At 39.2% G+C, this 27408-nt stretch overlaps 1 protein-coding gene across 1 annotated transcript in view; it reads right to left on the reverse strand.

Annotated features, from left to right (window-relative positions):
• Positions 1 to 423: 423 nt before the first annotated feature.
• Positions 424 to 27408, reverse strand: part of LOC126106458 (hepatocyte nuclear factor 3-alpha-like) — a 428368-nt gene continuing 401383 nt past the window's right edge. The window contains exons 6-9 of the mRNA XM_049912745.1: positions 19395 to 19903; positions 13473 to 13558; positions 4831 to 5027; positions 424 to 1562 (exon numbers count right to left, since the gene is read on the reverse strand). Of these exons, the coding sequence (XP_049768702.1) occupies positions 1109 to 1562; positions 4831 to 5027; positions 13473 to 13558; positions 19395 to 19903 (1246 nt within the window). The 3' untranslated portion in view covers positions 424 to 1108. The remainder of the gene's footprint in view (positions 1563 to 4830; positions 5028 to 13472; positions 13559 to 19394; positions 19904 to 27408) is intronic.

Here is a 27408-nt window from a genome sequence, read left to right on the forward strand (position 1 = left end):
AAAAAGCAATGTTTTTTGGCAAACAATTCATTAAAATACAGTTACAATAGGAGTACAAGATCCTATATTTCATTAATTGATGGAGCATTTGTCATCATTCACGAAATGTGTTTACTCATTCTTTCCCATATAAACATTACTTTGACTGTACTTCAGTAGAACTCTGATCTTTTTTAAAATTTCCACACAGATAAATTTTCCAGGATTACAATTTTGTAATGCTACAGGAACGTGTTAATAACAAACTACAGAAGGAAAATACAACACAGATAATTCCACAATTTTGTAATTGCTGGCAAAACAGGACTGCCAGTGAATCTCTTTTCAAGAAAACTGCTCAGAACTTTATTAACATCATTTTCCTAGGAAGATTATTGACAGTATTCCTAAAGTTTACCTTTAAAAAAAAAAAAAATTCTGGAGCTAACCAAAAAGGCAACAGAAGCTTTCCTAGCAACATAAAAAAGTAAAATGCATATATGTAACTGGCATGTAACTGCACATGCATGTGTACAAGAAAGTTATTAAACCAATTGGAAGTATGTTCTGAAAACAATTGAGACAAAATTGTTTTGTTTTGTGATACTAGGAAACCTTGTATCAATCCACTAACTGAAAGCCATTATATTCCTCATATATTAATTGAATGGGAATCTCATTACTGTTTTGAATGCACGAGATAAATGCATCACACAAGAACAGAGGTAAGGAAGACCTTCGATGACTTAAAGAAAGCCAAATTTTCAACAGGACAACCAAATTCTTTGGTTAAGAGTTAACTGAATGAGCAAATCCCATTAAGTCAAGGTGTTACGAATTGCTTTATTCTGCTAAAGTTGTGTGCAGCATAACACAAGCCAATAAGCAGTATTTTTGTGAGAAAGAAGAGACGGCAGATTACGAGAAGGCGTGTATTAAAACAAAATTAGAAAGACCGGTCAAGCCCCCACACAACCACGAAAAAAGTGGACTCACATTTTTCTCCCTCGGTCCGTGTACGACCCGGGTGGTTCCAACTCGCTATACGCGAACTTTCTCAAAACGCCCAGGGAGCCGACACGCCACTCCGAGTGGCCACTACCGCACTACAGCCACGGTGCGAGTGGCCCTACCTCCGCGAAGTGGTGGAGGAGCCACTACCCCTCTTCTCTCCGTGCGAACCACTCCCGTGTCCCGACGAGGAACGGTGGTGCTGGTACTTCTGGGTCGCAACGGCCCGTGACGACGGCGGAGGCGGTTTCTTGCGGCGCCTGCTCCTCGGGCCAGAATACACCGAAGAAGGCGGAGGCTGAGTCGCCTGTGGTGCCGGAGCTGGATTCTGCAGTGGCGGTGGAGCAGGGCTCGGTGCCACGAGTGAGGTGGGAGGGGAGAGCGCTCCTCCGTCAGTGCGAATCCCGGCCAAGTTGAGGAGGGCATCGGCACCTTCCGCGATCTTGCGCCGCTCCTCGTCCGAGGTGTCCCCTCGATCCTGGCGGTTGTAGAGGATGCGGTGCGCAGACGTCACCGACGGTACGGTGTCGACAGTCGCTCCGCGACCCAGTCGAGTGTTTTTTCCGTCAGTTCTGTAGCAAATTATTATAACGGAAGTTACTAGATGAGATATAAATAGTGGTATCAGGAAAGGCTATCATTCACTGAAAAAGCAAAGTATTTGGCATCACGTAAGCATATAAACACTGTTTTAAAGTTGGGTTACAATGTTCACTTTCTTACTTATTTAAGTACATATCTCCTGCTCCACAGTGCCAATTAATAGGTAAATGGTTGTCTTTTTCTAACATCATTGTTAGTTCCAAAATATAACTGACTGACTTAAATAAAGGAAATGAAATGGAAGTGCATGGTGTGCAGCCTTCAGAATAAAGTGTGTGGTGGCCAGTGAAACGACAGGAATGAAGAGAGTGGCAGAATGTGTTTTTTTTTCCTTTTAAATTTTTGGTTAACATTTTTTATAAGAGTGTACAAAAACACCCCCCCCCCCTCCCCACCAACACACACACACACACACACACACACACACACACACACACACACACACACACACACCATTTGCAAAGCAACAATCATATGTCAGCCAAACCTGTTTACATACAGTAGCGGCATGTACGAGTTAATTAACAAACCTTTCTTTATCTCTCTATATTATAATGGGTAAATAAAACTTGGACCACAGATGATATAGAGCACAAGTGGTGGTGTTATTTTGAAGTACATCATTGAGCTGGCTAGTAGCAGCATCCATTTGCAGACAAATTCTGTAATACTCTTCAATTTACCTTAATTGCATATTAAGCAGGCAGAAATTTCATTGTGGAGCCAACCATGGGAATGTATACTGTGTACTTTAGCTTTTTATGAACGTCTACCATGTTTAACCTTCAGTTTGCCTAAATCCATTTTACTCTGAATCAAACTGACTTTAAAACTGGACATATTCAACAATAATATGCATTTCTGCAGGAGATGGGGCCAGTGGTGTATTTGCACGTTTTGCGCAGCAATGCTGTTGACACTTACCGTGAGGTATAGTGGGAACCATGTGGGGGGATGATGATGATGATTGGTTTGTGTGGCGCTCAACTGCGCAGTTATCAGTGCCCGTACAAATTCCCAACCTCTTGCTCAGTCCAATCTTGCTACTTTCATGAATGATGGTGAAATGATGAGGACAACACAAACACCCAGTCATCTAAAGGCAGGTGGGAACCATATGGGGTGTCACAGCTGCTGGTTCTACGCAGCCAATGAGAGAGCGGCAGGTAGACGATACATTTGGAAGCAAAAGGCAAAATTCTCACACCAGTAGAGAAGCAAAATCCACTGTGTGTTCAGAAAAAATACCAGCTATATTCTGAAGTTGCACTATAACCACAATCTCAGAAATTGCAACAGCCAAATATTTGTTGTAAGTTTCACAGCTGTCCTGTTAGGATGATGACAATATCGGTTAAGAATAGTGATATCACATGCAACTGACTAAGTAAACAAAAAAGGCAGTGAAAATAAAAAAATTAATGTAAACAATTTCTTTTTGTTTATTTTATTTCTCCTTGTATCATCAAAATGTAGACAGACAAACGACACAAGTTTAGAGTAAGTGTAATGTTAGCTTTTTAAGCAGATATCTTATATCAATAAAAGTTTGCTATTTTGATTAGCCATATGTTAAAAAATAAAATTTTCTGAAGGAGCCTCTAAATATAAAGGAGTCTTCTTATATTCAGGATCATCTTATGCTCTGGTAAATACAATAATGTCTTGAAAAGCGGGCTTGAGGTGAACATTAAAAAATGCAAAACAAGGGTAATGGAATGTAGTCAAATTAAATCGGGTAATGCTAACAGAATCCACTTACTAAAATGAAACACTAAAAGTAGTCTTGCTATTTGGGGAGCAAAATAACTGAAGATAGCCAAAGCAGAGGGGATATAAAATGTAGACTAGCAGTAGCAAGGATAGTATTTTTGGAAAACAGAAATTTTTTAAGCCTTTAGCTGCTGTGAATGTGTGGATAAATCCTGCTATTCCATTCCCCAGGTGCTGTGGAGATGTATATGCATGCCACTTTGTTTTCCTAAAGTGATATGGATGTCTGGATGTGTCCCAACTCACTGGCCCACACTGTTACAGCAAGTTACTTCCATAACTCAGTGAATAAAAGAAGTTTCTAATATTTATCAAACAACATATGTGCCTCATTGCTTGCTATAATTTGCAAAAAATCTCATTTTGATACCTTGTACCATTTACAAGATATGACAACTGTTATTACTACACGATTAGCGATGCACAGGACGTGAACGGGTGTGTCACATGCGACCATTCTTTGCATATAAAACTCGGTAACTTAAGAACGAAATGAGATATCACTCTGTTCACAGTTTTAAATAATAACTTGGTATCTTACCTACATTTCATTGACTGTAATGAATGAATTAAAATCAACCACAAGTAGTTTACGTGATGCATTTTTACCTCTGCAAAATCTTTAAAATTTCAAAATATGTTTTACTCAATTTGATACAGCACAGTAACTACGATAAATAACACGAAAAAATTTGGTCCTTCATTGAGCAATGAATCAACTGTAAGATGTGTAAAAATCAAATTTTTCCACCTAACAGTTTTCTTAAAATCAGATGATAAGTAGCACAGGTATCAGCATTTGGCAAGCAGTAAAGCCGTAACACAAGTCACCCACAGCACAGAATGCAGAGAGCACGACTGCAGCAGTGAAAGGTTACCATCAAATAGAAATTTAAGCATTAGGAAGTCATTCATGAAAACATTTACTTGGAGTGCAGTTCACATGGAGGTGGAACATGGGTAATAAAAACAATTCAGACAAAACAGAATAGCAGCTTTTGAGATGTGGTACTACAGAAGAATGCTGAAGATTGGATGGGTAGATTGAGAAAGTAATGAGGAGGTACTGAACCGAATTGCAAATAATAATACATAAAAAAAAATTATGGCACAACCAGACCTGAAAATAGGCCACATGCTGAGGCATCACGGAATTGTCAGTTTGGTAATGGAGGGAATTAAAGGGGGGTGAAAACTTTTGAGAAAGACCAAGGGAGGAATACAGTAAGTAGATCCAGAAGGATGCAAGTTGCAGTAGTTATTCAGAGATGAAGAGACTTGCACACGATAGAGTAGCATGGACAGCTGCATCAAACCAGGCTTCAGACTGAAGATCACAAGAACAAGATGTTTCAATTAGTGTAAACTCCATTGAAGAGTGAAAGATTTATTCGTACGTATTTATGTGACATGCTTAAAAAAGTGGCTTTGCCCAGTCACACAGACCACAATGTCATCACTCACCCGTCATCCGAGTCAGAACCTTCCTCGAAAGCCTCGTCCGGCGAGGAAGTCGTGGAAGGCGGGGCGTGGGGCCCGTGAGGGCCTGCAGGCGTAGTCGACACGGCGACATTTCCAGAGGAGCGGGCCGATAGGTTGAGGGCGGCACTGTACGTGTGGTCCTCACTCGGCGATGTCGTGATCACCATTCGCTCCTCCGTCTGTGCACAATCGGCAGGTACAAGTTTTGTAAATGCGTTTTACGAGAGTGACAGAGATAATATTGTATGACAAACAAATACAGTTTTTCTTTAGGATTAAAAACTGTGGCCGATGTTCCACATTGAGAAACATTTAATGATCAGGTCTGTACTTTCACTGCAATCTAGTCAACCTACACCACAAAATGCCCACACCACAATAACTTAATTTGACTAACATATTTTACTTTTAATATTGTGTGCTTTATACCTGTCAACAGCATACAAAAAATTATTTTTTTGTAGATTTATTCAGGTAGGTTTTTCAGTGAACAACCAATATGAATTAAGTCAGTATTAACCTCTCAAATTTCACATCACCTAGTGTGGAATTCCCACTGGCTCCAGCTCAAATGTGTATTTCAGTTTGCAGAAACGCTCACATCTTCAAAAGAATGACCAATGGGTATTTGGCAGTTTTAAATGAGTTACATTTCATAAAAACCTATCTTTTTCATGTAGGATAGACTCCAAACTAAGACCCACAAAACGACAAAGGCATTTTTCTGATATCGAGATCACTCTAAGAATGTATCTGACACTTACAAACACAGATGGCAGGGGAGGTGGTCTTTCAAAAGGAAGTTTATCGTAAAGAGGCTTCAAACCGGTACCTTAGAACACAAGCTCAAGATTGTGGAGTCAGTCAGTGCTAAAAGTAATATTTTAAAATATCTTTGTTGTGAGGATCTTTTAATTAGCTTCATTAGTATGAAGTGTAAACACAAACCAATTAACCAATAAGATTATTTAAAACTTTCATCTTAAGACCGTTTCACTGGGAATTACAGGTAAAATTTGCTTAGTTGATACATTACTTTTGATTTCTCGCATTTGCCTAACAAATGTGATTGCTTATACTCAGTTTATATTATTTTTGAAGCCGAAACATGGATTTTTTACAAGGAAATTAGTCTTATTTGTTGGTTCTTTCTTTTGTTTCCTAACAAGAAATATAGCTATTCATAATGATGTTGATAAAATGTGTTGAATACTTTTATGAGTTCAATTCTTTTATTTTTTTAATCTCACCAAATCATAAAAATAATAAATTTTACTGGAAAATCAATTATTAATGCTTTTTTCCATTTTAAGCCTATTGCAATTATGGAGTATATTTCACAAGACCCACTTGGCCTTTTTTTTTTTATAAAGCACCTTTTGTCATCATTCTGGGGATACGGATGCATAGTACATCACTACATATTGGTGTTTATACATTAAAAACAGTATTTCCTTATAAAATTGGTGTACAATTTATTTATGGCATTTTTGCTTCTTGCTCACAATTCTATAAGCCACTGCTTTTCCCTTTGTTGTTAGTGGAGGTTGACACTGAAAGGAACTTTTGTTGTACAAGGTGTGAGAAATTTTCTAATTTTGTGGGTTGTGTTAGTCCTATTTGTGTAATGTTTTTTGTTGTATTGGTAAATATGTCTGAAACCTATCTGTAGACCCATAGCTATATTGGATGTTTAGTCTGTCATCAGATGTCCAGAAGATTACATGTGTTTTTATGAGTGGTGGTTATCAACTTGTTTTAAAAATGGAGCAAAGGATTTGCAATAAATTTTGCTGTAAAATGGAATAAATTTAACAGAGTTTTAGAAATGATGAATATTGCTTTTGGTGAGTCTACTATTAGGAAAACAAGGGTTTACGAGTGGTACATGCATTTCCAAGATGTCCACGAAGAAGTTGAAGATGATAAACATTCTGGTCGCCCCAGCCAACAATCGATGAAAACGTGGAAAAAAGTGAAAAAGTTATAATGAACAATCGCCGAATCACAGTAACAGAAGATGCTGCTGCTGATGATGGCATATCAACTGGCTGATGCCGAGAAATCTTTTTGGGTGTTTTAGGTATGAAACATGCAACAGCAAAATTTGTGCCAGACGTATTGAATTTCGAACAAAAATAGTGGTGAATGGAAGTTGCTCACAAGTCACTAAATGAAGTAAACAATGATGCAGAACTACTGAAAAATATCATAACAGGTGATGCAAAATGGGTGTACGGCCATGACATCGAGGAGGCACTCTGGATCACCAAGACCAAAAAGTTCTGCAAATGTGGTCAAATATGAAGGTTCAGCTCACTGTTTTCTTCGACTTTAATGGCACAGTGCATCACGACTTCTTGTCAAAAGGTCAATCAATCAATAAGAAATATTACTTACAAGCTCAAAGACATTTATGGGAAGCAATCAGGAAAAAAAAATTTGCCGGATATGTGGTGAAACATTAGACTTGGGTATGCTTCATTGCTTCTTTGTGCCATTTCTGGCAAAAAAAAAGCAACATTGTAATGGCGCTTTAACCTCCATATTCCTCAGATATGGCCCCATGTGACTTTTTCCTGTTAACAAAAATAAAGAGGACCTTAAAGAGTTGCCATTTTGCAACCTTAGACGAGATTAAAAGAGATGAGAGATATGCCAAAGACTGAGTTCCAGAAGTGTTTCAGAGATTTGATGATGCACTGGCAAAAGTGTGTAACACCTAATGGGGACTAACTGGAAGGAGATAACAATAATGCAGACAAATAAATAAAATTATTTCTAGAAAAATAAAAACTTCCTGGAGCATTTGGAACATACCTTGTACATTCACTTTTGACAATTATTTGCTTTTTTGAATCCACCTTTTTCTTGTGCTGCACAGGTGTTTTTCCCCCATCGGACACACACACACACACACACACACACACACACACACACACACACCACTGTAGACTGCCAGACTGTGAACATATGCGCCAGATGGGAGAAGCAACAAGGATGGTGGGGATAAGGAGGCGGCTGTGGCAGGAAGGGGGAAGGATGCAGGGTAGGGTTAGGGGACAATAAAGTGCCGCTTGTGGGAACACATAGGGACGAGGTGGGGGAGAAGGTAGGGCAGCTAGGTGCAGTCACACCACAATGTAGATACGTATGTGCCCAGGTTTCCAGAAGTACCACAGAAGGTGCTTTATAAATAAAATGCAAAATGTGTCTGGTGGAAAGTACTCTTTAACAGTATTAAGCTTAATACGGAAAAATCAATACTAACTTACTGACCGTGTAAGATGGGCATGTAAACAAATATGTACTGTAAGATTTTATACAATTAAATAACAAATCTTGAACATTATGTTACAGGTTTTTTTTTCTAAAATGGTGTTTTTGTGAGTTAATTACTATAAAAAAAATTTTTGTAGGGCCTGTCCCACACCTATGAACGAGCCTGTTAACAATAGTGAATAAGATTGTTTTAACAACAAATGGATGTGTTTACACCTGGCTCACAATAACAAACTGATCAACAGCCTAGAATTGTTGAGCACCATAGGGAGGCAATGCCTGACATTACCTGCATGCTTAATGCAATAGTGAGAGTTGTGTAATCCTGTTCTTGAATACATTCACATGTTCTCCATTAGTCTGCTGCAATAAGCTCTGTTTAGAGCCCTATCACTTTCAGTGCCAGTTTCAAACATTCTAATGTAGAAAACAAACACAGTACAGAGAAATAAAGCACACAGCACAAATAAACTGCAACCGGTATACCACTAACTATGGCCGTCTTCCACAGCCGACTATGTATTCGAGTGATATGACAAATAAAACAGACACAAAATCAACACTACAAATTGTCTAGACTCCACCATCAATAAAACAGATACAACAGCATGTATTTCACTTACACAACAAATAAATCTAATAATACCTTCAAACACTATAGCAAAAAATGATTGTTATCAACAGAAACAAAGTGACAGATTTTGTACAAAAATAAAAAACAAGCTTGAGGCCAACTCAAGAAACACAGAAATCTCTGAAGAAAAATAAGGCAGAACACCGTATTCAGAAAGTATTGCTGAAAAATCACCAATTTGTTCATGAAGTCTGAGGTCAAAATTTCTTTTTGTACGAATGACGAGTTAGAACACACGTATCTCAAAAAACAAAATCAAACAACAACAAAAATAAATTTATTGGCATGTCTAAAGTATGATGCAAGAGCATCCTGCATACTACTATAGCCTTTCAGACACATCTCTCTGAGTACATTAACCATTTTGATATGGATACATATAACCATATGACCATCTCTGTACATACAGCAAATACCATTAATGAGAATCCAGGTATTTTGCACACATGCTGCAATGCTTCCTTGACATTAATAACAGAAAGTGACATCACAAGACTTGTACTGTTCCATGTCAACATCAGCTAACTTGTCCCGTGTGAAGACGGCTTGAGATCCGAGTGACCTTCCTAACTCTATCCCTCCCTGCCCTGTTATGAGGAAAGCTATGAGAACAAATAAAGTATTTTTTTTAGTCTACAGTCTAAATATTTTATTTTGCCTACTGGCTACCAGTTTTGGTACACAGAAACATCCTCATGGCTTCCCCTGGTTTACCATCATTACGTTCGTTTCTCAAGTTGGCTTGTCATTTGCTCACGGTGAGTGAGTGTGATGACTTCGTGCCAGGAGTTAGCCTGAGGATACCACTATGTACCAAAATCTGTAGCCAGTAGGGGGGGAGAGGAGGGGGGGGGGGGGGGGGGGGGGAATGTGTGACTATGACTAAAACAAATACTCTTTTTTTCTTTTTCTCTTTGACTGTATGAAGCAAGTATAGGTGACACAAAAAAGAAGTCAGATTGTTAATCACAATTTTTAACACAACTAGTGTGCTGTTTCTTCACATCAGCATTCATCATAAACAGTTACTGAAAATGTTGGTAGCGCCGATTAAGTCAGCATTTCCGCTCACATATCTCGGCCCACTGCAATGTTTAACTTCACCACACAATTTTGACACAGCAGCTGCTAGGTAGCTGATGGCAGAAGTGAAAAAACAGGGAAATCAACATGAAGTCTTCCCGGACAAATCCAATATGTGACAGAACCAAACAATGGACCAACAGGACACCTTTTATTATGACACTTACCTGCAGTTACCATTCATATCAATGTGGTTATCGCCAAGTGTGAACATGCAACATTTTACTTTCAATTCTTGCTCTAAGGGGGATGAGCAGGCTGCTAGATTACTGATGTACAGAATATCTAATAATATATTAATACAAGGGTAATCCCAAAAGTAAAAGTACATAGACCTGTTTATTTCTACAGTGGTTTCCATCAGTTTACAGCTTGAACATTTAGCTATTTTTCAACAGTCACCATCTCTGTCGATGCATTTTTGTACACGCTGTGGCAGTTTTTGTATGGCCATGTCATACCAGGTCACCGCCATGCTGTTCAGAAAGTTATGAATCTCTTCTTTCACCTCGTTGTCGGAGCTGAATCGCTTTCCAGCCAAATGTTCTTTTAACCTAGGGAACAGGTGATCGTCACTGGATGCCAAGTCAGGACTATAAGGTGAGTGGGTGATTATGTTCCACTGAAAATGTTGCAGGAGAGCAAGGGTTTGCCGAGCAATGTGCGGGCGAGCGTTGTCATGGAGAATGAGTACACCCTTGCTCAACATTTATCTTCTCCGGTTCTGAATTGCCCGTTGGAGTTTTTTCAGAGTCTCACAGTACCTGTCAGCATTAATTGTGGTCCCAGCAATTCAGCTCTGACGACGAGGTGAAAGAAGAGGTTCATAACTTTCTGCACAGCATGGCGGCGAGCTGGTATGACATGGGCATACAAAAACTGCCACAGCGTCTACAAAAATGCATTGACAGAAATGGTGATTATGTCAAAAAATAGCTAAATGTTCAAGCTGTAAATTGATGTAAACTATTGTAGAAATAAACAGGTCTATGTACTTACAAAAAAACCAGGGGACCTTACTTTTGGGATTACCATCGTACTTAAATATACAGCTCTAAAACTGGCAATACATTCACAATGTGGAGCAGATATTTTTATAGGTACGTATGTCTATAATTTTTTCTGTCAATATATCTACACTTTTTTCAATCTATCAAAGGCCAATAACAACATTTTTTTAAATATTGATATACCGGATTCCCGATATTTTTAAAAATGGCAACTGTCGTAGTCAGAGGCGATGTGGGATTTAAGGACACACTTTTCTTGGTACACAAGCAGATGCATACAAGAATGAAACAGAGATGGTGTCAGGCTGAGATTTTCCTGGTCTCTGTAGATGGTGACTGTATAGAAGGGCTTGGATGTTAGGCTAAGAAGGTATATATGTAGATGATAGGAGAAATAACACTCTGGGCTGGTTTACTGCTCGGCTTTTTATTGCTTCTTCATGTGCAAGCAACGAAAATGTGGAAGAGCACAGACATAGGTTTATAAAAACGTAGATGAGGGTTACTAGATTCTCCAATAAATTACCAGAATAAAAGGCCACCCTGTCCTATAACTTTACTAAGATTTGGGTAAACACAGTAATGTCTGGTACTACAGGCCACAAACCATGGAAGTGCCACATTTTATTGCTTTAATTGAACCCTTAAGTTCAAGTACTTATCACAAATGACACACAGGCGTAACTATATGCAGACAAATGTACAATGGGAACCAATAATCCTAGTCCAGAAGTATATATAGGCAAGCATTTTCCAAGTCCTTCTAAGTATACAAGATTAAATGAAGATAATGTTCACTCACAACGCTTCTACTGTAGGCTGTGAGTCATCCAAGGCAAGAACTCTTCCGACTGCTGGACTCTGCCTTGCTTGGCGTTTGAAGGCCTCTATATATGGCATTTGGGGCCATCCGTCTACAAATTAAATGTGAGTATTGCGTTTTACCTCCAATTCGCAATCAGCAAGTGTGAAACCAGAAGTTTCCGAATGCATGCGATCTCTTAAGGGACGGACAAAAGCAGTTTGCACTGTATGTGTCTACTTAAGCTGCAAGTCTTACAGCTAATATTCATACTTCGGTGATTTTTCTCTTTCTTTTTTGTCTAGCAACCTTGATTCTCTCTCGTAACTTATCAGTCTCCTCATTTGAATTTTCTTTTGTTGATGTTTGAACTAGAGATGTTTCAAGAACATTTTTCCACACAAGCAATATATCATTTGGCATTGTCTCCCCGTCCCTCAGACATTATTTGATTCACCTCGGGCTTTTGGTGCGACCTTTAAAAGTAAATCTAAACGTAATGATTGTGCTAATTTATTGCTTTTTCTTTAAAAATAAGTATGACAGCAATTCTCCTGCAACAGAAATAAATTTCTCAATCTTATTTGTCCCTAAATATTAACAGAAGAAACAATTCATTTCTATTTAAGGCAATTTGCGACATTCTGTGTGTGTGATGAATCACAATTAATAGCCACAACTGACACATGTGAGAGTACATAACAACAAAAGCAGAAACAATCCGGTAAACACAGATTCACAAATGAGACTTCACTGGGATAAAAACGAAAGTGTGGTTACGAGCTGTCACTGACTTTGGTATCAAATACTGTGCTGGTTATTTCAAATGTAACTGAAATGTAAACTTTTCGATGAAGTCCACCTAATTGGGCTCAAATTTTACCCGTCTCAAAAGTGAAGTGTACAGCTCTTCCTTTGGTACAACTGAAGAACTGCAACAGAAAATTGTACAAACTTTTTAGGATTGACAATATGATCTAGGGGTGTTTGAAAGAGTCCATAGCTCACTGCAGAGATGAGTCCCCCTTTAACAGTTACATGCATACATTGAACAGTAAACATGCATTTTTTCCCTTAAGGTACGCCTTGGCTGAAATTTGGCCACATTAGTTTGATACTTAACCAAAAAGCTTTTGTTTTGAAGTTAAATTAATCATCTAAAGTGCTGAACAAAAGTTTTTTACCACTGTCATAAAGGCAAACTGACCAATAGGTTCATTTGACTGCCACAGCTTTTCACCTGTCAAGCTCATCTTGGAGGTGGTACACTATTGCCATTTCTCTAATAACTTGAAAATTGCAGTTTCCAGCAGAAATGTTTCCCAGTAGAAAATTAAACTATATCAAATTTCCTACAAAAAAGATTCCATTCATTTTTGCTCTAGGATTAATAGTTTCCACACCACAGAGGATGGAAAAAACCACAGAATATTAAAAATAGTCTTCCAATGTTATAAAAGTAATTATTGTTAAATGAAGTGGGTAAAGAACAAATATTACATGTGTGTACCATATCCAAGCGCAGTAGAACTGTGTTAAGGATTAAGTTGTGTTCTGAGGATGCAACAGGGTGAAGGGGATGGTGGTAGTGGGAATAGGGGGGGGGGCATAAAACTGAGTGTTGGTAAGTGCCAGATTGTGGTCACACACTTCCCTCCATCGTAGAGACAAACCAACATATTTGTCTCTTATGTTATGCCAAAATTTCCATTCCGGAAAATTAAAGTATTTTGGCAACATTGAGTCCTTTTTGAGGTCACACAAACATTCACAGCAGTCTCCACTAACTTTCCAATAGCTCAATGTTCCTTACCTGGCCAGGTCTAGATGATACTCTCATTTTCTTGCGAAGTCCTACAGCTTCAGAGGTTTCTTCACGCAGCCTTTTGTACCAGTCATCTGTAACATGACATTTATGACTACAGTACAGTTTACACAATGGTGGGAAGTTTTATCACACATTTAGTGATCAAAATTAACCAGTTGCCTTTTTTTTCTTTAAGTATTTCCCACTGTCTGGATCAAAGAGGTTCATTTTATTTAACATGATTGGTGTGACTCTGTAAATCATTACCAGATTTTCTGGCTCATTTATAATGCACAGCTGCAGAAAAACAACTCTAAATAAAATTGTTCAGTTTCAGAAAATTGTACACTTTATCATCCTAATTTTTTAAACAGTGTATCAACTTAAAAAAAGGGAAGATTAGGGTTTAATACCTTATCGATGAGGTCATTCGAGAATGACCACAAGTTCAGATTGGGGAAGGATGAAGCTATAAACGTACTTCAAAATGTAAGTTACACATTATCAGACAGGCCAAGTAACTTTTCTTGAATGCTGCAGTACACTTCAAATTGACACAGGTAACGACACTACTGTATCCGCACGAAACCCTGAACATGTACTCTCTTTTGACCATGCACTACACACAGGGTAGGAAACATGTGCAACTTATCTTCTGAAGTCCTCTGTATTTAGGAAAATCACAAAAAACCTAATTCTGCATAACTGGACTTCCCCTCAAATCTGAGTCCAGTGAGACAATTTCATGTATTTACCAATGAAAACTAGAAGTGAACTTCTGGAAGTGAAATGGATTATAGCCACTTATAAGTCAGCCTATGAAGCTATTGCAGTTAACCCTCTAACAGTACATGATTTTCTATACAAAATCATGGGATATATTCACTCGACAGTTAAAATGGCTGTAAGGGTAGAATTATAGGAATGTAAAAAAAAAAAAAAAAAAAAAAAAAAAAAAAAAAAAAAAAAAAAAAAAAAAAAAAAAAAATACACTTTCGAGTTTATTTTCAATTGATTCTTTTCGTGAATCGCTACTGAGGAAATTTGGAGAACCAGCATTTGAGGCTGACTGCAGTACAATTTTACTGCCGCCAACTTACATTTCGCAGAAAGACCACAAAGATAGGATAAGAGAGATTAGGGCTCATACAGAGGCATATAGCCAGTCAGTTTTCCCTCATTCTGTTTGGGAGTGGAACAGGGAGAGAAGACGCTAGTTGTGGTACGAGGTACCCTCCGCCATGCACCGTATGGTGGATTGCGGAGTTTGGATGTAGATGTAAATAATGTGTTAAACGTGAATATCAAGTTCAACTTTTACAAACAGAAAAAATTTCTTGATAAGTTTTCTTGGTGTTGTATATCTTCCAGCAAGGTTCCATAGACAAGCTCAGGAATATGGATACAAAAATGCTGCCACAAGAAGGTATACGTGTAAGTATACGAGAGAGACTGGAGAACGTGAAAACACGATTCTAAATGTTTTAGATGGGAAAACAGCAACCTCCAATGTTCCAGCGTAACAGAAAAAGATTTAGTGGATAAGTAGCAGCCTATGATGTTCCAAAGCAACAGAAAAGTATTCAATGGGAAAACTGCAACTTCCACTGTGCAAACACAGCAAAAATTATTATAATCGTAGGCCCTGCAAAATTGCCCGCAAAGATCTGAATGCCCACATCTGCATCACCTGCAGCTGGAGGATTAATTCAACAACCCCACTTCTGATTACACACAGAGCTGTCAATAGTGGAATTGTGGCAACTGTAACTACTCATCTACACAATACTGGTGTCTGCGTCGGCAATATTCCTCAACAATGTAGCATAATAAACAAGTGCAGTAACTTTTGTAATCTACTTATGAGAGAAACTGTTTCAAGTGCATGGAGAGAATGGATAAACATTGTTTTACTCCAGTGACCACTATTATCATCGTAAGTGTTAATGGTTTGCATTTACACATGATTATTAACGTCTTGAGAATAATTATTTTCAGCCATAATGGCTACTGTTTGTAAACTGTGACTGTGTGGGAAAATTATTTATTTCAAGTTTCTGCTATCAGTCGCTTTTTATTTTATGTTTAATCTAACATAATGCAACGCGTTTCAAACATGTTTTGTTCATCTTCAATCTCATTTCTGTCATTATTAGTTTAGTAACTTCATTCAAACCCTTCAAAATATGAAAAATATGTTAAAACATGCCTCAATTCCAATACCATTCAAATGCGAGTACTGGTTTTGTAAGTAACCTGCATAAATTCCACCTTAGCAGCAGGAAACAGAAAGTATTCTTGGATGCTATGAAATGCAAATAGATAGTAGTTGTTGCAACAAAGAGTAGACTATTCTCCATTAAGTGCTTAAAGATTCTGTCCTGGGTCATTTATTTTACTGCTCCTGATTTATATATATCATCTGCTGCAGCTGGGAGTGATCAATGTAAATTTACTATCTTTACAGATGATACCAGCATTGTATTGTAACTGAAAATTCGTCAGCTACAGATGCCAAAAAGAAAGGAAGCGAGAAAATGAAGCAAGAACTTTTAACACCATAATTAATACTGTACATATTTATACTGATTAATTCTGTTCAATGTCTAGTAAGTATTTTTCACTATGTAATGTCTCTGACCTATTGTAATGAAGTGGAAAGTTACAAAAAATTTTCTCTCTTTACTATTTACATTCTTTGTATTAGTTGGAGGAAAATGTTATGTAATTATGTGGCTTTTGTACTGACATGTTAATATATTTAAATATTAATATAATAGAGGGAAACAATCCACGTGGGAAAAATATATCTAAAAACAAAGATGATGTGACTTACCAAACGAAAGCACTGGGAGGTCGATAGACACACAAACAAACACAAACATACACACAAAATTCAAGCTTTCGCCACCAACGGTTGCTTCATCAGGAAAGAGGGAAGAAGAGGGAAAGACGAAAGGATGTGGGCTTTAAGGGAGACACAAGCAGACATTTGTAAAGGCCTTTACAATTGTCTGCTTGTGTCTGTGTATGTGCAGTTGGATATGGGTGTGTGTGCGAGTGTATACCTGTCCTTTTTTTCCCCTAAGATAAGTCTTTCCGCTCCCAGGATTGGAATGACTCCTTACACTCTCCCTTAAAGCCCACATCCTTTCGTCTTTCCTTCTCCTTCCCTCTTTCCTGATGAAGCAACCGCTGGTTGCGAAAGCTTGAATTTTGTGTGTATGTTTGTGTTTGTTTGTGTGTCTATCGACCTGCCAGTTTGTTTTTAGATATATTTAAATATTAAGATTTTTACAAGATGTCTGTTTACAACTATGTATAAGCTGGTTCATACCTAGGGACTTGTATAAAATGAAAAGCAACAGTAGTTCCCATCTGTAACAGAAATGAGTTGGCGCACTAAGAAAAGATGGATGTGGCGCTCAGTCTGGGCGCCAAGTGAGAGAGCACAGTCAGCAGTCAGTTGGCAGCTAGCTACTGGATAATTTTGGTCTGAGCAGCAACATAGTGGACTGCACAGGTGCTGTGTGACGCTTCCAGTACCTGGATGTAATATGGAAAGGCCTCAGATGTGTGTACGGCTATAAAATGGTGCTCTATTAATGGAAAAGGCTCTAATGTTGGAAATGTCATCGCCAAGAAGACGATAATAGAGCCAATTACACCCAGAGAAGAGACCAGTATCCATTATGTATTCGTCACCAATATTGCGCAATCACTTCGGCAGTTATAAGAGGTCAGAATTCTGTCAAAGTATGAACCAATACATTTAAGTGTTGTTTAATTTGCAATAATCAGATAAATTATCTGAAACTTGTGTCCAATCCTCGATTTGGTTCCTCTCACGATACCTCTTAGGACCCACTCCACAAAACTACTGACATCCAAGTATCCTGTGTGTTAAAATCTAATGAAAATAAATTGTTGATTATTTGCACAATTCTGAATGCAAAAAGATATCTAAAGATACTGTGATTTCAATTGAAGTTAATGGAGGAAGTTAGTGTTTCATTTATGAAAACCTCCATAGTGACTGATTTGTTTTATTTCAAAGTGTTTGTGCTCTAAAGATAAACTGCATTGAATTTTGTTAGTGAAAATTACTGGTTGCATTAATGGCAATAAGACAGCATGTTGTCTTGAAGTTAGAGTGTAAATGCACTTGAAGTCTTACTTAAAATTATAGAGAGAAAATTGCCAGCATTAACTGTTTTAAAAGCTATGCAATTTGAGTGAAATGAATAAAAGAATACTACCAAAATTTGCACCTTACAAACTGTCTCAGAAAAGTGTGTTTAGTTTGCTTTATGCTAATGAGCAGTTTAAGAGTCTCCAATTCTGAGTTGCTTAAAATGAATAAACCTACTTGAATAATGAATATAGTAATTGCAGTAGAAGTAAAATTTGAGTTTTGTGTACTTTGTGTGATAAAAATTGGAAAATCAGTTCGACAGCCCCCCCCCAACAACAATTTTGCTCATTGAAGTTGAAGTTATTTTAATTGCTCTTATCCATAAAAACAGTATTACTTCTTAATTAGTGTAAATATCCTATTGCAAGTGACTTAATTATATTTGTACTATTTGGAACGTAACTATTGAAATAGGACTAAGCCCATGCCCATTTCTGGTTCAATACTGACTTTCATAACTTTTGGTGAACACACAATTCATATATAACAAAGTAATTACTACTGAGAAGAAATAAGCTGTAACTGTTTCTGTGAGAACTTGAATAAATTATTTATAACTGCTAGCATTACTGTACCATTTGTCCGATTATGGTAGACTTCATTGCACTACTTTGAGAAAGAAGTAATAGTAGCTTTCCTTTATCATAACTCTACACAGATTATATAAAAAAGCTGGCAACCGATTTTTATTTCAATTAAGTAAACTCGGTTACGCAAATTTTCCAAATTTCAATCTTTAGCTTTCTGGTTTCTTCTGTAGAACTGAATTCAGGTTCGATAAGCCAAACCCATTAGGTAACTCGTGGTCAGTTTTACTTAAATCCTCCCAGAGGGTAACATTTACTGCATTGTAGTACCACATCTGGTAATACACATTGTATGTTGATATAATATGCAATGCAGTATAGTGTTATATTTAGCTTTCCCCGTGACAGGACTATTTGTTCTGTTGGGGTATAGTAAGAGTTATAAACTGAAAAATCACCTTTGAAGATTTACAAGCACTGTCAAGTAGCAAACATTTAAACCATTTAAACAGAGTCACATTTAGCCGAGTGTGTAGAACACGAGCCTTGCAATCGCAAAGTTGCCGGTTTTGTTCTTGCTAGAATTTGTAGCTTCACCGATGATCCACCGTCGAGCTCCTCCAGTGAGCTGTACCATAACTGCACTAAAATTTTTGTCATTTAACATATTTAATCGAGACAAAAATACGTTACTATACTAGCTACGAAAGTTAAAGCTCTTTTCAAGATTCTTATGCTTTTGAATTTAACTGAACTTCTTCGTGTAAAGAACTCTAAGAAATATCCGGGAGCCTCAAGTCTATCAATGCCAATTTAATTGCACTTAGCATTACTCAATTGAGAAAAGCAGTGCTAGTCCACCAATGTATGCAGGAGCAATTCTGTGAAGTTTGAAACACAAGAGAAGCGGTATTTACAAACGTGAAGTGGTGAGAGTGGGTCATTAGTCACAAGTGGATAGCTTAAGTTGAAAGAGCACTTGCCTGCAAAAGGTAAAGTTTCTGAGTTTGAGCCACAGTTTGTCAAACAGTTTTAATCTGCAAGGTATACGTCCTGCCGGAAAATGAGAACTCATTCTCAATTTTCTGTTACTATACAGAGCAGGGGACTGTGACGCTGCCCGCAGACAGTTCTCGCGGCAACAACATCGCAACTTCGGACCTCAAACGTAATGTGCCAAACCGTGCTACAACTGTAGAGTCTCACCTCTGCGCGGTATACGGAGATGCGCGTGCTTCAGAGCTAGCATCGCCGCCGCAGCATCCACATCGTCGAGGCTGTCGTCGCGGCTCACTTGGGCGGAGGGTTGCGATGGCGGGGGGGATCCCGACTGCGGGGTGGTACTCAGTGCGAGTCGACGACTGAGAAACGGGAAAAGCGTCGGGTCGGGAACGTTGTTGTTGTTGTTGTTGTTGCTATTGTTGTTGTTGCTGTTGCTGTTGTTGGCACTGGCCGGGCTGACGCTGGTGCTGGTATTGCTGGTGGTGCTGCTGTTGCTGTTGGTGCCGGTGCTGTTGTTGTTGTTGTTGTTGCTGTTGGCACTGCCAGTGCTGACGCTGCTGCTGTTGCTGCTGCCGCCACTGCTGCCACCGCCACTGCCATTCCCACTGCTACTTGCGGCAGTGGCCGGGGGAGACTGCTGACGAGCCGCGCGGCCGGGGGACGGCGGTGCCTTCGCCGGGGTGCTCGGCAGCGAACCGGAGCCCGGACTGCTACTGTCAGAGCACACGCACTCAGTTAGTTCCACCAGTCAAAGATCAAATTCACAATAAATCTGGGAAGTGTCACTCGAGCGAAAGACTATACGGATAACATTTAAAAAATATTTTTACCACAAGTTCAAACAAGTTGCAGGAATGCAGCTGGCCGGCACCTGCAACAACCACCAATATTTCAACAGGTGGACATCCTGTCATTTTCGAGGTGCAAATGCGAGAGAGCACAGTGAGAAAAAATTGAAACCTACAGTAGATATGGCTATGCCAACTGAGAACCGCAACATGGCATATACGCAGAAAGACGACACACGTGCCATGAATTAGTATCGCTTTATGCAGATACTGTATTGTGATTCTTTGTCAGTGTAGCCCCATCAATTGAGGGCTAAAATTTATTTTTGCAGTGCTTTAATTCTTGTATTTGTGCCTCGAGAATGACTATGTTTACCTGTCGAAATACTGATGGTTGTCAAAAATGTCACACAGTTCCAATCTTTTCAGTCATTTGAACAGGTTTGTAACTAACTACTTATTTCTAAAAACAAAGATGATGTGACTTACCAAACGAAAAGTGCTGGCAGGTCGATAGACACAAACAAACACAAACATACACACAAAATTCGAGCTTTCGCAACCGACGGTTGCTTCGTCAGGAAAGAGAGAAGGAGAGGGAAAGACAAAAGGATGTGGGTTTTAAGGGAGAGGGTAAGGAGTCATTCCAATCCTGGGAGCAGAAGACTTACCTCAGGGGGAAAAAAAAGACAGGTATACACTCGCACACACATACATATCCATCCGCACATACACAGACACAAGCAGACATTTGTAAAGGCAAAGAGTTTGGGCAGAGATGTCAGTCGGCAAAGGCAGAGCCACGTGTGAAAGCACCCACGTGATTTACCAACTGACCTGCCTACACTGTGAAGCTTTCTATGTGGGAATGACCAGCAACAAGCTGTCCATTCGCATGAATGGACACAGGCAGACAGTGTTTGTTCGTAATGAGGATCACCCTGTGGCTAAACATGCCTCGGTGCACGGCCAGCACATCTTGGCACAGTGTTACACCGTCCGGGTTATCTGGATACTTCCCACTAACACCAACCTGTCAGAACTCCGGAGATGGGAACTTGCCCTTCAGTATATCCTTTCTTCTCGTTATCCGCCAGGCCTCAATCTCCGCTAATTTCTAATTTCAATTTGCCGCCGCTCATACCTCACCTGTCTTTCAACAACATCTTTGTCCCTGTACTTCCACCTCAACTGACATCTCTGCCCAAACTCTCTGCCTTTACAAATGTCTGCTTGTGTCTGTGTATGTGCGGATGGATGTGTCTGTGTGTGTGTGTGTGTGTGTGTGTGTGTGTGTGTGTGTGTGTGTGTGTGTGTGTGCGCGCGCGCGCGCGCAAGCGCGAGTGTATACCTGTCTTTTTTCCCCCTAAAGTAAGTCTTTCCGCTCCCGGGACTGGAATGACTCCTTACCCTCTCCCTTAAAACCCACATCCTTTCGTCTTTCCCTCTCCTTCCCTCTTTCCTGATGAGGCAACAGTTTGTTGCGAAAGCTTGAATTTTGTGTGTATGTTTGTGTTTGTTTGTGTGTGTGTCGACCTGCCAGCACTTTCATTTGGTAAGTCACGTCATCTTTGTTTTTGACTATTACTACTCTTTGATTTAATGATTTGGAATTTAATCCCTGTATGACTAAATCCATTGTATCCACCCAGTTAGGAAATAAAGCTAGAAAACATTCATTCACAGAAGGTTTTTTTGTTCATGTACCAATAACATTATGTTGACCCCGAAAATCAGAAATCTGAAACGGGGGAAAAACTAATAATAATCAATACACGTCAGAAAATTCTGTTGGTTGTAAAAAAAAAAGCAACAAAAATTCCACTGATTAATACTTCTCCAGGTGGAGGAACAGCAAATAAGCTTTAAAAAAGGTTGCTCAACTTTGATACCACATGTAAAACTGTTTGCTCACAAAAATTTACCTCTGAGCATGTTATTGGATTTATTGCAATATTTTCACGCCATCTATTTATTTGAGGCTGACTGGCATAACTAAAGTTTAACAAAATGCATTTTGAAAACTACATTTTTTAGGTTGTTTGCATAAATTGTAACCTGGACCATCATTCTACAAGATGAATGTGGGAAATCTCCCAAAACAACCTCACATAGCCACTACAAGCCACTCTCAACATCCTACGACTGAACCAAAATGTCCTATGTTTCCCTATCTTCACACACTGTTGATAACCATGTCACTTGGATTACACAGTTCATAATTCTGTGACTGGCTGTATTGTGTTCTGTTGTGTTGCTCTCCAAGCAGTCTGAGAAGGTTCCAATACCTAGAATAAAGATCTTTATCTTGAAATTTGGCCGTTTTCCTTCTCTTCCAGCACAGAAAATGTTATGTTTTCTTTTCAATTGTTGAATTTGGGTTCATAGATGAAGTACAGAACAACACACTTGTAGTGTAGCGATAATGTATTCTTTTGAGATTATTACGATTGATCTGCACTTGTGAAACTGAATATGGTCTTAGCACTCCTTCATGGGCCTTCTTTCATCACAGACAGATGGTAAACTAAATTGTGATGAAGTTGTGCAACAGGAGAAAAGATTTTCTTGGTAGGAATTCGAGACGCAAGTCAAGTAGGTATATTGTGTACTGGAATAGGTTCCAGAGCCTACATGCTACAGCCTGGTACAGGCTGTTAAAGTAAGAGACAGGGAATAGATTCACTAATCTATTTTGACAATGTTTTGTATATCTTCACATTGGCCATGACTGCAGGACAGCTATGAAATCACTGCTGTGACACAGAAGACGCACAATTTGCCATGAATAGCTTGTCAACCGAACAAACCCAAATTATATATTGACTGCTAATGTCACAGTATTTCCTGATAGACTCAGTAATTTTATATCAATGCTACAATAGAATCACAGAAATTTTACATGGAAACATATGAGAATTCTGTAGTGTATAAAAAGCCTGTAACCTAGATTGCAGGAGAGGGACTTGCCCAACTACTAACCACCCTTAAGGACACCTGTGGTACATACACACAGATGTAAGGCAAGTCAAATGATGTGATATGGTATGTATAACAAGTTTGTTGACATGGACATTGTTCACAGCAGGTGTGTGTGTGTGTGTGTGTGTGTGTGTTTTTATAGAATGAAATTCTTTTATTTTGCTGCAATCCACATTTCTTTATGTTCCCAAAGCATTTTGCCTCTTACATTAAGACATGTTCAGTAGCTTTAATATGGAATGATACAATTGTGTTTTTAAACATGATACTTATGGACTAGAAAACAATTACAGTCAAAATTTTTACATTAATACACTACTAATACTACCCCCTACTACTACTACTACTACTACTACTACTACACTTTCACCAGCTGCGACATAGTCACAAATATGAACAGTGATCCAATACTGTCAAATGTTTTTTATTCCAGTCTTTGATCACAATATCAGTTCCTTTGACAATTGAATTGATATTGTGATCAAAGACTGGAATAAAAAACATTTTACTACTACTACTACTACTACTATTATTATTATTACTGAGCAATAAATTTCTGGGAATGAATGTTTGGAGTGCAGCATTGTATGGTTGTGAAACATGGACAGTGGGAAAATCAAAAGAGAAAAGAATCAAAGTGTTTGAGATGTGGTGCCACAGAAAACATTGGAAATTAGGTGGACGGATAAGGTAAGGAAGGAGAAAAACAGTGACAAGAAGAAGGGACAGGATGATATGACACATGTTAAGATGTCAGGGAATATCTTCCATGATACAGAGAAAGCTGTAGAATATAAAAACTGTGGGGGAAAAACAGAGATATATCCAGCAAACAATTGAGGACATAGGCCAAACGTGCCACCCTGCGACAAAAAGACTGGCACAGGAGAGGAATTTTTGGCGCATCACATCAAACCAGACGGAATACTTCTTGCAGCTATTTGTTTTTTTGGACACAATCTGCATTTGCTCTTGCCTGGTCACAGATTAGAGATCACACTGTTACCTTATTTATAAAACACTTTCAAGTGATGGTATTTTTTGTTTTGTGTGTGTTTGGATCTTACAGGCACTCAACATAGAGATCATCAGTGCCCTTACATTTATCACAACAAACAAATGTGGAGATAAACTCTAAAATTGTTGCACACACATGCACTCAAAGTGACTGCATAGTCATTCTATCTTGCATGCATTAAAACAGATTAAAAAGAAATTAAAACATGTAGAAAACAAAACACAGAAGAGCTAAAAGAAAGGCACAGGTAAATTTGACTGGCTGACCACTTACAAAAAACTTGGGTGAGCCAGTCACCCTGTTAACTAATTAAATACATCTCCCTATAAAAGTGGAACAGTTCATGGAGTCCGAGAATGCTTGCCATGATCTTTTCTTACTCTCCCTAATGACGCACTAAGCCTTGGCCCTGGCAACTCAACAGATCCTGAGGTTTTCTGCTTTTGGCCTGCATTTAAAATGTCAAAGAGCCGCATGCCTGTCCAGGATTGCTGAAAGTGGCACTCATCTGCCCACCAACGAACATGTCCTAAAATGACCGGAAGATGTGGGATGGAGAAGTCAGTGGCATGATGGATCATGCATGTGATGAGGTCCACCCATTTTTGGGCACTGTTGCAATGTTCAAATACGGCCAGCTTGCTGAACAGCATCCAGCTATCCCTGCTGACCATCCACTTTGGTGGCTTCTCTTCAGGTAGTGCTCCGTCCAGTAAGTTAATGCGAAGTGGGAAGTGGCCACTCGACTGAAGGTCATCAATGACGTCCCACTGAACAAAGACTGCAAGGACTGGAGACCAGAGAGAGAGAGAGAGAGAGAGAGAGAGAGAGAGAGAGAGAGGTGTCAATGGCCGAGAATGGCCCAGTTGCAGCACAGAAACAAGTGGGAGTTCCAGTGTTTAGGATGCACAGCTCTTGGGATGTCATGAGGGTATCCAAAACCTGACCCTGAGGGGAAGTAGAGGTCGAGCACCATAAGGCATGGTGAGTACTGAAGTCTCCCAAGGGGAGAAATGGGTGGGTTAGTCATTCCGGATGATCCACGAGACCCTCAGAGTCTACTGCATGAGGAGGTGGTAAATACAGCAAACAATATGTGACCCGCTGACACATGTAAATTTTATCTGCAACTGCTTGCAGATCAGTAGAAATGTGGAGAGCAGAGGAGTGGTGTGCGTTATTTACAAACATAGCAACGTCACCATTGGCTCTTTCCCCAGTCAGGTCATCCTTGTGAAGAGTGTATAGCCCCATAGGACAGAGGCATCAAATGCTATAAAATGTGTTTCCTGCAAACATGCACACTGGGTCTTTCTGAGCTAGGAGCTTCAGTTCCTCCACATGGGTCCTGAACCCATTAACGTCCCACTGAAGGATGGTAGCCATTTATCAAGGGGGTTGCACTTTCATCCTATCTTTCCACCTGATAAGGGAGCTTAGCATATGAGGCGGCTGAGAATTGGGGCAAGATGATTGCCCCAGTCTGACATCGAGTTCCATTTGCTCTGATGAATAACCAAGAGAGACATCAAGGAGGAGAAGTTTGACATCATTGGATAGTTGATTTCCTGTCTCTGTTACAGGATGACACTTTGTATTGCACTTTTTGCACTGAGTAGGCTTTGGGGCCACAACCACTGTTGCAGTAATATCAGCAGCACTGGATGGAGTACCAAGCTGAACCTTCGGAGGAGCAGGGAGCTCAACAACAGCGGCAACCACAGCCTTGTCTGCAGTCTTGGGCGGAAGTATGGGCTTCAAAATAACTAGGCAGAACAAGTGCACTGGCAGACGAAGGTACTAGTTCTGACACTGGCAACCTCCATTTGTGTATCAGGATAGGTTTCAGGGATGACTGTTTAATAACAGACGCAAAAGAGGTAGTGAATGTAGGGGGCTGCAAGACCTCATAGATCTTTTTAGACTCTACTTGCAACATATGTTTAATTGTTTTTATTTCCTGTATCTTCCTTTCATCAAGAAAGACACTGCACTCCCTACTACGGACAAGGTGACCCTCAGAGCAGTTGACACAAATCACAGAAGATGAACAGCTGTAACGCCGGAAATGCATATCCTCCTATTTCCATCTATTGTACTATAAATTTTTTCCTTTGTTTGTTATCTGAAGATATGACATTTCTGTGTCTTTATATAATGTAATTGTTTTTTACAATTTGTGTAATATATATAATTGGTTTGTTTTGTAAATATTATTTGTATTTTTACGCTGGGTCTTGCCTAGGGAAAACTAAGCTATCGAACGATTAAATCAATAGGTCATGTGGAGAACCAAAGTGTTTAGTATCTTGGGTAGTGTTAACTCTGCCGCGTGGGGCGTGGGGCGTGGGCAGAGCAGAGTCTGGCTAGAGTAGGGCGGTGGAGCAGGTGTGTGAGAGACGCTCCCGCGAGTTGCCGCGCTTTCGGGGTTTGGCAGCATGTAATTGTGCTCAACTTGCTATGATAGTTTCTGGTATGGTGTCGCGGACGGGAAACATTAGCTGGCACACATCAAGAGCCCATTTCGCCTGGTGACTGTGTCGAGAAGAAGGTGCGCCAACATCCAGCTTCTGCAACAGCGACAGCCGACAATAAGTGATTGTCACCACCTCCTTGATCGACGACTTCAAACCTTCAAGCAACCAACAAGGAAGACTGAAAGCACGTAAAGTTTTAGAACTGTATGGCAGCCCTCAGCTTTTCAAACTGTTCCATTTGCATCACTAAAATACAGCAACTTAGCATGAACCTTTGTTGCTCATTCTCCCAATTGCATTACCAAGCAGGGTCCCTTCCTTTTCCGAAATGAACCAGAGTGTCATTGCAATTCAAATGCCAGCATTAAAGTAATATCATTCCATTTCAATACTTTAATTTCAAAGTTCAGTTAAAGTATTCATAGCTGGCTACAATATTTAGATTACACAAGCACAAATTAAGAGTGCGAGTTTTGTTACCATATTTTAGCTTACCTGCGACTGCAGCTCAGCTTGGTATGTACTAAATTTTACTATTGTTAATTGTTCAAAATCATTTAATTCAAGTTCAAAGTTAAATCTCTTATTTCTAAATTGCATAGATTCAAGTAGCTTTTGAGACGATTGTTGAGGTAGCCCAAGACTAACCTTATTTTATTTAGTTTCATAGTGCTTCAGAAGCAAAGTTCACTATTAATTTCAGTCACTAAATTAACTCTCAATTTTCCGGTTTTATTAACTCTTTTGCTAAATTAAGTCAGAGTGTAGCGAAATTTATTACTTCTGACAAACATTCAGTTTTCACACAAAATGTGACAACCTTCAGTTGCCACGCTTTTAGTGTTAATTATATGTGCATTAACCTTTCTTTTTCAGTTATTATAGTAGTTGTCCATAGGACTAGCGACTGTAAAATTCCCCAAATCTCAAATATCTAATTAATGCCAGTTGAT

The sequence above is a fragment of the Schistocerca cancellata genome, chromosome 10 (assembly GCF_023864275.1).
Source record: "Schistocerca cancellata isolate TAMUIC-IGC-003103 chromosome 10, iqSchCanc2.1, whole genome shotgun sequence".
NCBI classification, from domain to species: Eukaryota; Metazoa; Arthropoda; class Insecta; order Orthoptera; family Acrididae; genus Schistocerca; species Schistocerca cancellata.